General features: G+C 43.3%; 1 protein-coding gene across 1 annotated transcript in view; it reads left to right on the plus strand.

The window, feature by feature from the left end:
- The window catches only part of LOC311059726 (integrin beta-3-like), a 42072-nt gene that overhangs the window by 1317 nt on the left and 28255 nt on the right, over positions 1 to 12500 (plus strand). The window contains exons 2-8 of the mRNA XM_084077758.1: positions 347 to 429; positions 3722 to 3926; positions 4558 to 4810; positions 8481 to 8643; positions 9543 to 9704; positions 10621 to 10716; positions 11035 to 11124. Of these exons, the coding sequence (XP_083933884.1) occupies positions 347 to 429; positions 3722 to 3926; positions 4558 to 4810; positions 8481 to 8643; positions 9543 to 9704; positions 10621 to 10716; positions 11035 to 11124 (1052 nt within the window). The remainder of the gene's footprint in view (positions 1 to 346; positions 430 to 3721; positions 3927 to 4557; positions 4811 to 8480; positions 8644 to 9542; positions 9705 to 10620; positions 10717 to 11034; positions 11125 to 12500) is intronic.

The following is a 12500-nucleotide window of genomic DNA, read 5'->3' on the forward strand; positions in this document are numbered from 1 at the left end:
GGGCGTCCTGGCGCAAAATCTTTTCAGATGGGGGGGGGGGTCTTTGGGAAAATACATAGTCTACTGCAGTGGTTCCCCCAGGGGTCCTTGAGGGCTTTCCAGGGAGTCCCCTGCAAAAGTTGTTAATACATGCATGCATCACAATCATTTTAACCCCTTTTGTCATATTTTATACGTTGGCTATTCAAAAATAATATTGAAAGTGTGATTTTTTTTACACAAAACTTCTCTTCTGTGTGTGTGTGTGTGTGTGTGTGTGTGTGTGTGTGTGTGTGTGCGTGTGCGTGTGCGTGTGCGCGTGTGCGTGTGCGTGTGCGTTCGTGCGTGCGCGTGCGTGTGTGTCCAGGCAACGTGTGCACCAGCAGAGGAGTCAGCACATGTAAGCAGTGTCTGGCTGTTCATCCCAGCTGCGCCTGGTGCTTCCAAGAGGTGCGTTCTTCTTTACTGTTGTGTTTCTCTGCCACGGAGTCAGGAGACCCCAAAACTGTCCTGATGTTCTGCCCTTTGTCTCCAACAAGGGCCTTTGTCTCCAACAAGGGCCTTTGTCTCCAACAAGGGACAACTTTATGTTGTCCCATTGTACATACGAGTGGAACATCTCTGCTCTATACTCAGTGTAGCTTAAATGTATTGCTAAGCTGTGATGAATTCATACTTTATGTGCATTACTTGATGACACTCAATGACAATGTGGGAATGGACGTATAGGTGCTTTCGTCATCAAGAGCTTAAATTGAACCTCATTTTAAACTTAAGACGGCAAATAAAGCAACAGGCCGTTTCAGGTCACAGCTTGTCAACTGCAGTGTTAGACAATAACAAAATATCAGCAGCCTACACCAGCGAGCTACAATTACACTTTACACAATTTACAATTTAGAAATTTAGCAGAGCTAGGTGAAACGTTGACCACAGGACCTCTCCCTGAGCAGTGACGCGTCTTTAAATGGGGAATTTCATCCAGCCTAGAACAGAATTCAGCTGTAATATTATGAACCTAAACAATAAACACCCCACTCCGTTGACACAGAATGAAATGTTTTAGAATGACACCGAGACACAGAATGAGTGCAATTGTAAAATGGATATTCATGCAGTCACACACAGTAGGAGCCAACCAGTGCCCGAGCACCTGCCCAATTGCCTTGGAATGAGAAAGTGCCCTTTTTACGCCTACATAATTGATCTTATTTATAGCACAGATTGTCAAACCACAAGTTGTTGTTGCATAGGCTTGGCGAGGTCATTTTGTTTTCTCCTCCTGAGAAAGTGTTTTGCATTTTGCAGTCGCGCATAGAGTATTAGTCCTACTGTAAATCAATTTAGTTGAACCCTATCTAGGGTGCTGCTAATAGCAGAAATGAAGCTGAAAATGTATAATTTAAAGATATTTTATATATTTTATTAATTATGAATGAAAATGACAAGCAGATGACGGCTTCCTGTGCAGAACATGGCCAGAATTACAGACTCCTCGTAGCATTCAAACTTTGTTTGGTGTTGGTTGTAGCAGAAACTGCCATGCTCAACTCAAATGTCTTCAGACTCAGTATGATGGATGCACATAAATAACAAATGAAGTCATCAGCACTCACAAATAACCGTATTTAAAACGTTTATCACAACACTTGCACAGAAGCTGAAGGAAATGGCAGTGCAGTTCCTCCACATTTCTGGGTGTGTAGTCTGGTTTAGGACATGGCCACCACGGGACTCTCTCGTTCGTTGGCGTTTCGCCTTGATTGCGCTTAAACCCTAACATTTAACTTCACTAAAATTATGCCCAAATCTTACCCTAACCCTAACCTCACAAACACTATGCCCAACCCGACCCTCACAGAAATAATGCGTAAACCTAACCTCAAAACCCTGTCCGCCTGGGCGAAACACCTGCATGGGAAAGACATCCTCCCTTGCCACCACATCCATGTCTCATGAACTTACTAGGCTCTGTTTAACGGGTTCATCAGTCAAAAGGCATATAGGCCTACTTAGGACAGTGGTTCTCAACCTGTGGGCCGTGAGTATTTGCAAGTGGGCAAAAATATATATTTCATTGATAATATAACATTAATATATATATATTTTTTTTATTCATGGTATGTTTTCTTTAAAACCTTGAAAATTGAGCTTTCACTGTGATAAATAGGAAACGTAAAAGATATTGATCCAAACCGGAACACGATTGATTGATCATTAAAATGAACGTGCTCTGAAAATGCACGCAGCCCACCCAAAGATAAACCCATCTAGTATGCACGACACTTTTGATTGTCTAGGTCTAGATTGTTTAGCTTCTGTGGTTTAAAAATGTGCTACTGTCCTCCATTAGACTGCATTACATTATTTACACTTTCAGAGTTAAATTGATTTAGTGTGTCCTTACTTTAGTTCTCAAATACCTTGTTGTTCGTGACTTTGAAAAGCTTGGCTGTGGGCACAGACACAACCCAGTATACTGTATGTCACACTCGGGGTGGGGTTTCCTACCATGAGTGTGATGTCAGAGCAATATTGGCCACTGTGTAAATATGATCTAACATAGAAATAAAGCTACTTTATATGTCAACACTAATTTCATTTGTCAAAGTCTGCTTATTTCCTATTCAGAAAACAACTACGTGCTCACAATGTGGCGCGATGCGACACATTGTGAATGTGTTGTAGATGTACTCGTTTTTGGCACGAGAAACGGCGTACGGTGAAGTTATAAATCAGGCTTGAGTTCTCTGGTGTCTGACTATGGTGAAGAGTATTGTTCTGAAGAGATCAGTTTCCTCCAACCCAGAAGCATTCAAGCACTTAACCCATGCACAAGAAAGATCTATTCCTATACATAACATGGTTTATTGATCCCAGAGGGGAACTGGGCCATTAAAGCTGCCCAGAATATGAAATAGTTGGAGCAGAAAATCAATGAAGCAGTGTTAATTTCGTCAACTAAAACTATGACGAAAAATATTCGTCGACTATCTTTTTTCACTGACAAAAACTAAATTAAAACTAAGATATAATGACTAAAACTATGACTAAATATATTGACCATTTCGTCAACAAATAAAAAACTAGACTAAAGTGTTAGGGAGGGACAAGAAGTAGAACTAAGACAAGTAATTTTATAGCCTGGCATGGTCAGACTAATATCACTGCCGCGTAGATATTAGTCTGGAATCTCTGTGTGGAACCTGCATTTCCGAGGGCCAAATAAAAAAAATGGCTCTGGTGATAAACCCGCCCCATATTTGCATACTGGGCTCTGATTGGTCCCTCACAACTTCGGAGGGAGAGAAATAAATTCTGCCAGACCTAATCTGCCACAGGCATTTTTTTTTTGCAATGGCAGATTTGTCTGGAACCAGGCTAGTAATTTTATGCTTAGCGTCGCGCTTAGTGTCGCCCTCACAACTACGGGTCTGCGACACGTTGTGAGCTTATAGATCGACTATTTTCGGCACACAGCCAAGTATAAATCAGGCATTATGACGCCCTCACGCACCCACCAAAACACATTTTTATCGACTAAATCAACGGTAGATTTAGTTGACTAAAATCGTATAATATTTTGGCAACTAAAACTAGACTAGAAATTCACGTGACTATGACAAAATTTGCTGTCAAAATTAACACCGGAATGAAAAAAAGATTTAGCGACTGAAAATAAGTACACAAGTCGTGGTGTGAGATGTTTTATACTGACCACTTCCTTGGTTGTCTCCATCAGGACTTTGGGCATGGGGTGGCCGGCTCGTCCCGCTGTGACCTCAAGAACAAGCTCTTGGCCGCCGGCTGCTCTAACAGAGCGCTGGAGTCCCCCACCAGCAAGCTGGTGGTCCTGGAGGACCGCCCCCTCAGCAACAAGGCGGCGGGGGCCACGGCCGACGTGACCCAGATCCAACCTCAGAGGCTCCACATCACCCTGAGACCTGGTGGGGCTTCGTTGTCTATATTGTCAACTGCTTTCTTAGCAATTATTCTATACAGCACAGTCATTTTTCTGGGGTCAAAATTGTTATTGTTGCATTTTAATGCATTTTAACCACTTAAACCCCTCTAGTCTTATAGCGAACTGGACAACAACTGTACTTTGTAGACAATATTTCCGTTTACACCAAATCTCTTATAGATTTGGTGTAGATCTGCTATTTTGGCTAATGCTCCCCCCCCAGAATATGGACGCTGGGGTTCAAGTGGTTAAAGCACAGACTCATTTGAAAAGTCTAGCTGAGAATGGCCGTTCGGAGTGCATGCTCATTTGGAAAGGCACGATAACTTGGCTCTTCACATTTGAACAGCCGAGTTATATCTGCTTGAAGCGTAGTAGTAACTCAAATATCTGCTTCAGGGGGTCCCTGGAACGATGCATATAATTTTGGGGGTCCTTGACATGAAAAAGTTTCAGACCTACTGATATAGCAACCTACGTTTTTTTCAGAAAACTGTTAGGATTTTGAAGACATTTGTAGAACCGGGTCTTAATGGGTTAACATGCACTGTCCCGTAAATAAACAAATAAAGTAAAGTACTTCTCCCCAATCTCCCGTCTCCACCATGTCCTAGATGACGCCCAGACTTTCACGGTGAAGGTCAAGCAGGTGGAGGACTACCCCGTGGACCTCTACTACCTCATGGACCTGTCCTTCTCCATGAAGGACGACCTGTTCCGCCTGCGGACCCTGGGCCGGGCCCTGGCCGACGCCATGAACCGGACCACCAGCAACCTGCGCATGGGCTTCGGGGCGTTCGTCGACAAGCCCCTGTCGCCCTACATGTACATCTCCCCCGAGGAGGCCATCAAGAACCCCTGTTACAGGTAAAAAAAAATGAAAAAGACAGTGGGGGTGCTGCCAGTGCATCAGCCACTTAAACTCTATATCGTTGCTGTCGGGCAGAAACCTCTTATCTCCATATTCTAACTTCTTTTGTTTTTTGTAAATGAATTCCCTACTTGATCACACTACAGCGTCATACAAAAGTATCAAAAGTAGCCGATCCACATGCTCGATTTGAGCTTGTCGATCTGCTACTTTTGCGATTTTTGAATTTGAATCCTGAAAAGTAACAGTTTTGAACAAATGAGGTTTCCACCCGACAGAGACAATATACAGTATTTTGACATATTTTGATGAATAGCGGCAGTGGCCGATATACAAGCTCACAACGCCTCGCATTGCACTGTTGTTGTGAGCTTGCGCCCCCTATTAGACCAAAAGTTCCACTGGCATGTAAGATATGTTAAAATCTTAGTTTCAGGGTGGATTGCCATGAAACCTGTTGTTGTGTCATGCTCTGGAAAAATGTTAATGCTTTTGGTGAGCTTTCCTTATTTTTATTTTTTTCATTTTTTTTAACTAGTACTTTATTTTAATTCACTTGAAAGCTTTTGGTGCTGTTTACAAAATGTGTCATTCCTTATGTGAATTTTCAGTATATCCACCACACTTAAGTCCGGTTGGGTGTAGCTTGTGGCGGTTTTAAACTCTTTTTTTTGATTGATTGAATATTTTATTAGGCAAAAATGTAAAACAACACATTTACATTTAAAATACTTTGTCTAACAGGTCCGTTCATAAAAGTCCTTGCGGACTTGTTTCCAATGAGGGCCTTGGTATTCAATTCATAGACAAAGTTTTGTTGTACGATACTAGCCTACAGAAGACAAGACACGATAATGTGAATTCATGCGTCCGGGATGGTTTACCAGGCTAGTACGATACTGCAGTGGTTCTCAAACTTTTACATTTGAAGGACCCCCGGTTTATTGTGCATTAGGGCCATGGACCCCCATAACTTTGAGAGTGTACATAGACCCGTAAGGGTCCATTTGGTTCCATTTGTACACTCTCAGAGTTATAGACCCACATGGGTCCATTTGGTTCCTAACCATCAATCAATTAGCTGGGGACCCCTGGAACAACCACAATGTTTCACTTTGAGAACCACTGTGATACTTTGTGTATAATATGGTCGAATAGCCAATGACTTGACAGTGGTGTGGTCCTTAAATGTGGGCGCCCGTGGTAAATGTAATCCGCCCAAAACATCGTCCACTTCCCAGTGAATCACGTTGAACATCTGCATCATATTAACGTTGGCATCTGTTGGCACAAACACATCAGTCACTGTTGGCTCATCATGTTTCCTCGCCCATGGACTGCCTCTCTCTCTCTCTTTATTGTCTCGTTAATCTCTCTGGTTAGCTCCGTCTGGCCCATGCAAGCATGTGGTTGAATGTTTTTTTTACTGTCATAATGTTATAAAATGTGAAAATCATGATGTCCTTCCTCTGTGTCGGTGCAGATGTTCTGCCGCAGTAATTTTTCACAATTCAAAATGGTTGTTCTCGCTATGATAGCCGACTTGAGTTCAGCTGATGAATGCTGGGCCCCTATAAGAACCAGAAGACATTTCTAATATATCAATAGACCACTGTTTTTCAACATCGGTTCCTGGGACCACCAGGGTTTCCAAATCCACCCGGTCTGTAACACTGACGGTGTACAAATCTCTAAAACGTTGCTGTCCTGGTTGTCAACATTCATTACCAAATTGTCCCGTTTTTCACCACAATTCACTTGTCTTGAGTGCTTACATGATTATCATGTTCTGTTCTGTTGAAAGGTACTGTCACTACGTGTGCTAAATGCTAAAATAAGTGTCAAATAAATTGTCATAAGTAGTGAATAGCGCATCGCATCATGACGCGTGGTGAGCTTGTAGATCGGTTATCTTTGCTATTTTCTGAAATCGGATTTAAATGATTAAGTTTTCCGGTTTGGGTTATTGAAAATTATGGTCACCCGGCCTAAACCAAATTGACCCCAAAACTGGTCATTTTGGTTCCTCTTGTACACTGTCAGAGTTAAAATAACATTGTTTTACAGTGTAGACACTGGGGTTCCAGAGACAAAAAAACAAACAGTGGTACGTGGGCTAACCTAATACCTACATTATCAAAACCGGGGGTCCTTGAAAAAAAAAAAAAAAGATTGAGAACCACTGTTAATAGGCTCATATTGGAAATAAATTGGGCCTCTTCCTTACTTCCTTCACAGGTCTTATCAATTATACTAATGAAGGCTCAAAGTATGGTCCATGTACCCTCATGGTTCCTTGAGGGGGTTCCAAATGGCCTCTTACGGGTGTGTAACTCTGAGAGTGTACAAATGGAATAAAATGGACCTGTAAGGGTCCATTTGGTTCCATTTGTACACTCTCAGAGATATGGGGGTCCTTGAAATGTAAAAGTTTGAGAACCACTGTGCTACACTAAATGGAACAGAGCCTTTATTAGTGTCATTGGTTCGACCCGTGAAGGAAGTAAGGAAGAGGTCCAATTTCTTTCCAATACGGCTGCTGTGTGTAGAGCCTATTGACGAGGTTGCGAGTGGCCGTTCATATCCTGGGAAGAGGAAGTGACCTCATTGTGCAGCGTGGCTGATGTCATATCGTGGAGGGCACCAGTTAAACAGTGCTATGTGTGTGTGTTTGTTGGGAAGCTGTGTGTTTGTTGGGAAGCCGGCGGAGGTTCAGTCACAGCGCTCGTTAAAGGCTTTACGGCCATTTGGACAGTGCCGACTCAGCTGCTCTGAGTCAGTGCAGCAGGTAATCCACACACACGCTTTGGAGTCCTAATGAGCCAACCGCTGCTGCGCCCCCGCCCTCTAGGCTTTGGCTCGTCTCCGTTTGGGTTTTTCGGTGTGATTTAAGGTTCCTCTCATCGTGGCTCAAATGCAGTATTCTGCTGAGCTCACATACAGAGGAATGTTTGGGTGAAAAGTCAAGGTAGGACCTTTTTTCTGGATGAGGTGCGGCTGTTTGGGAATCGGAAGGTTCCCGGTTCGATCCCAGGATAGTGTCGAAGTGTCCTTGAGCAAGACGCTGACTGAACCCCTTACTGCTCCTGATGAGCAGGTCGGTGCCTTGCAGTGGTTTTCCTCTGCTGTCGGTGTGTGAATGAATGGGTGAATGTTGAAATACATTGCAAAGCAAAGCAAAGAATGACACCTCCTTTCGATGGGAAATGTACCTCCCCTTGTGGTCTCCTGATGTTTTTTTAGGCCAGTTTTGAAAGAAACCAGTGTTTGCAGCCTTTAAGGAATTTGATTTGATTTGATTTATTTAGCACAAAATGTAAAAACAATACAAAAAAGAGGGGAACCGCCTTCCATTTCGACATCTCGCCACTCCGACTACGTGGCTTCCGCGTGCGGTTAGGGTTAGGGTTAGGGATAGGGTTAGTAATGTCGGAACAATGACATGTAACCAAAAAACAGTACACAAAATATAAAAAGAAAAGTGCCAGGAGGAGGTAAGAAGCCCAAAGGGATGGAGTATGAGTATGACCCTGTGTACTGTGGCCTGAACCTAATAAACTGCATAAAAAAGGAAGAACACACAGTATGCAGCCAAAAGTTCTACAAAACATTGGAATCCCTTTAATGTCTGCTGATTAGACTGACAGGTGTGTCTTTGATTAACAGCATCAACACCACCTGCCTGGAGCAGTTTGGCTACAAACACGTGCTGTCCCTGACGGAGGAGGTGGGCAGCTTCACTGAGGAGGTGAAGAAACAGATGGTGTCCAGGAACCGAGACGCACCCGAGGGCGGCTTCGACGCCATCATACAGGCTGCCGTCTGCAAGGTGGAGAGAGGCCACATAATACTGTATATCGTCACCGTTGGGTGGAAACCGTGTATCTAGATTTTTCTACTGTTTATGTTTTTTCTGCTTTTTTTCCCGAAAATGAATGCCCTACTTCATCATACAAGCGTGTCGCACAAAAGTTGTGAAAATACAGATCTACAAGCTCACAGCGCCTTGCAATGCTACGAGTTGTGAGCTTGTAGCTAGTAGATAGAACTTCACTATTTTTAAAATATACATATATTTTATAATAATAATAAAAAGGAACAGTTTTGGACGTAATGAGGTTTTCACCCGACAGCGACATAATACTGTACAAACACACAGTTAGACACGCAGTTGTACACGACACAAATACTCAGACAGCCACACACATAGTTACATGCGGATAGACAGACTGAATGTTTAAATACACACACAAGAACCCACACCACGCACGCACTCACACACACGCGCGTGCGCGCACGGTATATACTGTATAACCTATTACTGTTTACATTCCCTCTAAGTAAGTACAGTAAGTAACTAATATTCCCTTCTATTCTAATCTTTTTGTAGTTTCCACCGCATATTTCCAGTGGAATTGTTGCACTGGGTTTTAGATAAGTTAAGCTAATGCACTCTAAAAGCTTTTGATATTCAGCAAGATGATCTTCGCAATTCAACACACTTTTTAGAGACGTTTTAACCACAATGGAAATGAATATGTTTCATTTCAGACAGTTGTAAAACAAAACATGAAACTAGGTAGGCCTACATCTGCTATTTTCTGTGAATGCGGTTCCAAATGTGATGGAACCGAATCGGGTCCCCACAATATTGGATCCGGTTCCTCCGGTTCCATTCCAGATCTCACCTCTAGTCCTGTCTTGCTGTGGTTGTTGTTTGGGAAACAGGATCGTATCGGCTGGCGTCCCGGTGCCTCTCACCTGCTCATCTTCACGTCTGACGCCAAGACCCACATGGCACTGGACGGCAGGCTGGCCGGCATCGTACGACCCAACGACGGACTGTGTCACCTCGACACCCAGAACATGTACAGCATGTCTAGTACTATGGTCAGTATGTGTGTGTGTGTGTGTGTGTGTGTGTGTGTGTGTGTGTGTGTGTGTGTGTGTGTGTGTGTGTGTGTGTGTGCGTGTGCGTGTTTGGGGTGCGTGTACAATATATGTGTTAATAACAGTCTTAGCGGAACACGTTGACCATAATTTATCTGCTTGTCCATGTCTTTTTTGTTTCTTTATTTATTCAGGAAGGTCGATTGAGAGCAAGCTCTCTTTTCCAATGACGCCCTGATTATTACAGTAAACAATAGCATACAATTAAACAAAACAAATTACAAGATAATAGACATTTCAGAATGTCAAAGAGTGCAATTACAGACAGATCTCAGTATTTTTCAAAAGCTGTTTAAAGCGAGCAAGTGGAATTAAGTTCTCCACTTTTAAAACTGATTGAAGACAGTTCCTCATGTATGGGGCAGAAAGGCAGTCTTACCCAGCTCAGAATTAACAGTGGGAATGTTTACAACCAAGTGATCTTGTGAACGTGATCGCTAACTTGAGTATTAATAAGCTGTTAAGATAATTAGGCAATTTCTTAAGTACAGTAAGGCTTTGTAGATAAAAACAGTGCAGTGCTGTTCTCTCTGTATGAGTGAGTAATACAGCCTTGACCTTGAACCTTCCTGCATCTGTCTGCATCTGTGTGTGGGAGGCAGCAGTGGTTCAGGAGGAGGTAGAGTGACCGCTCGATCCCCGGTTCGATCCCTGGTTAGTGTCGAAAGTGTCCTTGAGCAAGTCACTGAACCCCTAACTTAATCGGCTTGCATGGTATCCCCTGTTGTCTGTGTGTGAAATTGTATGTGAATGTAATGCACATTGTGCAGCGCTTTAGATAAAGGCACTACATGACTGCATCATTTACGTGTGTGTGTGTGTGTGTGTGTGCGTGTGCGTGTGTGTGTGTGTTCAGGACTACCCATCTCTAGCACTGATAACGGAGAAGATGTCAGAAAACAACATCAACTTGATCTTTGCTGTCACCTACCCTGTGGTCCCCCTGTACCAGGTGACACTTCCACTCTGAGAATGGACACATTCTTGTGCACTCACCCATTTACACCGAGGAATTTGCACAATCATGTTGATCTTTGTTAATTTACACTCCATCACATGATGCTGTCACAGTTTCCGCTTGTCGAAAATAACATATTTTCAAGCTAGAGTTTCAAGATTAACTTGAATATCTGTTATTTTCGACATGCAACACCTTCGTACTGTGGACTGTAAATTAGGCTTAAGGTGTGTGTGTGTGTGTGTGTGTGTGTGTGTGTGTGTGTGTGTGTGTGTGTGTGTGTGTGTGTGTGTGTGTGTGTGTCTGTTGTAGAACTACAGCGAGTTGATTCCCGGCACGGCGGTGGGAACCCTGTCCAACGACTCGGGCAACGTTGTCCAGCTCATACTGAAGGCCTACGCCGTGAGTCTCCACACACGCACGCCCTTGCGTCAGTGTACACACACACACACACGCGCGCGTAAACGTGTACGCAACAGGTGCACGGCTGCATGCTTCAATGCAGTTGCATGTGTTCTCGCACAGACAACACACATGCACAAAAAGACACATGCACACTAGAGATGAATTGAATTGTTAATCGTTTAAATGGAATCTGACAGTCAGCTGTTTACAGACTGATTTTAGTAGTAGTAGTAGTAGTAGTAGAGTAGTAGTAGAGTAGTTCTACAAATGTTTCATCAGGAACACTTGTAGAACTACTCTACTACTGATGCAGTAGACGGATTTTAGTGTAAGTGTGTGTGTATGGAGATGGCACAGTCGGCAGGTGTTTGCTGACACACTTCCACAGTATATGCTGAGTCATTCAGACACACTCTCACTGCACGCTGAGTCATACAAACTGTAAAATGCTGAGTAATGCAGAATTGTAAAACGGAGCCCCGCTGTCACCAAGGTGTGAAACTGACCACGTCGGTGACTAACATTATCTCTTTGTCTGATTGCGTTTTCACACTTGGACCGCTTTCAGCCCACAAAGACATGACTCGACATTGTTTTGTGCATCCCCTGGACTGAGTTCACGTTGTGGTTTGCTTAACCTGTGCATCGTGAGCACAAAGCAGTCCAGGTTCGCTTCACCCTTTACTTACTTAGTGGGACTCATAGTGGGTGGGACATTAGGCTTTAACGATCTGCCTCCATCGGGACCTGTCTTGTGCTGCATGTTGTGCCTTGCCCCATGTCACCTTTTGCCATTGTATTTTAGCCCTCTAGGCTTGCCGTAGACAGATCGGCTGCTGTGCCAATCCTAAAAAATGAACTCTTGTGTGAACAGAAAGTGGACTGAGGCCTCATCAGAGCCAAAGTTGACCAGAAAGAGATCCGAGTCCTCTTGCAAATGAACTGAACGTGACCGCTAAAACAACTCAGTCCTTTTTCTGTTAGTCCACTTCTTGGTCCATGTGAAGAGGACTCAGTTTGGGTTTGTTTACATTAAACTATGTGAAAAGACGCTGTAATAACAGATTGTTACTTTTCAGTTAAAGCGTGACAAATAAATAATCCGAAAAAAATGGGTTGGCAATTATTTTGCATCAAACTATTAGCGTGTGTGGCGAACATTTGGCAAAAACTGCTGATCTACAAGCTCACGAGACATATCGATCGGCTATTTTTGTTTAATGTTTGTCCCAGAATAGTGAGCCTATAATAGTGAGCTAGAAGAAGTCCAACAAAACAAGTGTGGTCACCAGAGTCAGCGTTCCAATCATTTGTGACTCTAATACATTATACTGTACATACAGTCTCATTTCTGTGGTGCTGTCGACCTCCCA

Source organism: Gymnoscopelus microlampas (assembly GCF_963454915.1).
Source record: "Gymnoscopelus microlampas genome assembly, chromosome: 14".
In the NCBI taxonomy this organism is placed as follows: Eukaryota; Metazoa; Chordata; class Actinopteri; order Myctophiformes; family Myctophidae; genus Gymnoscopelus; species Gymnoscopelus microlampas.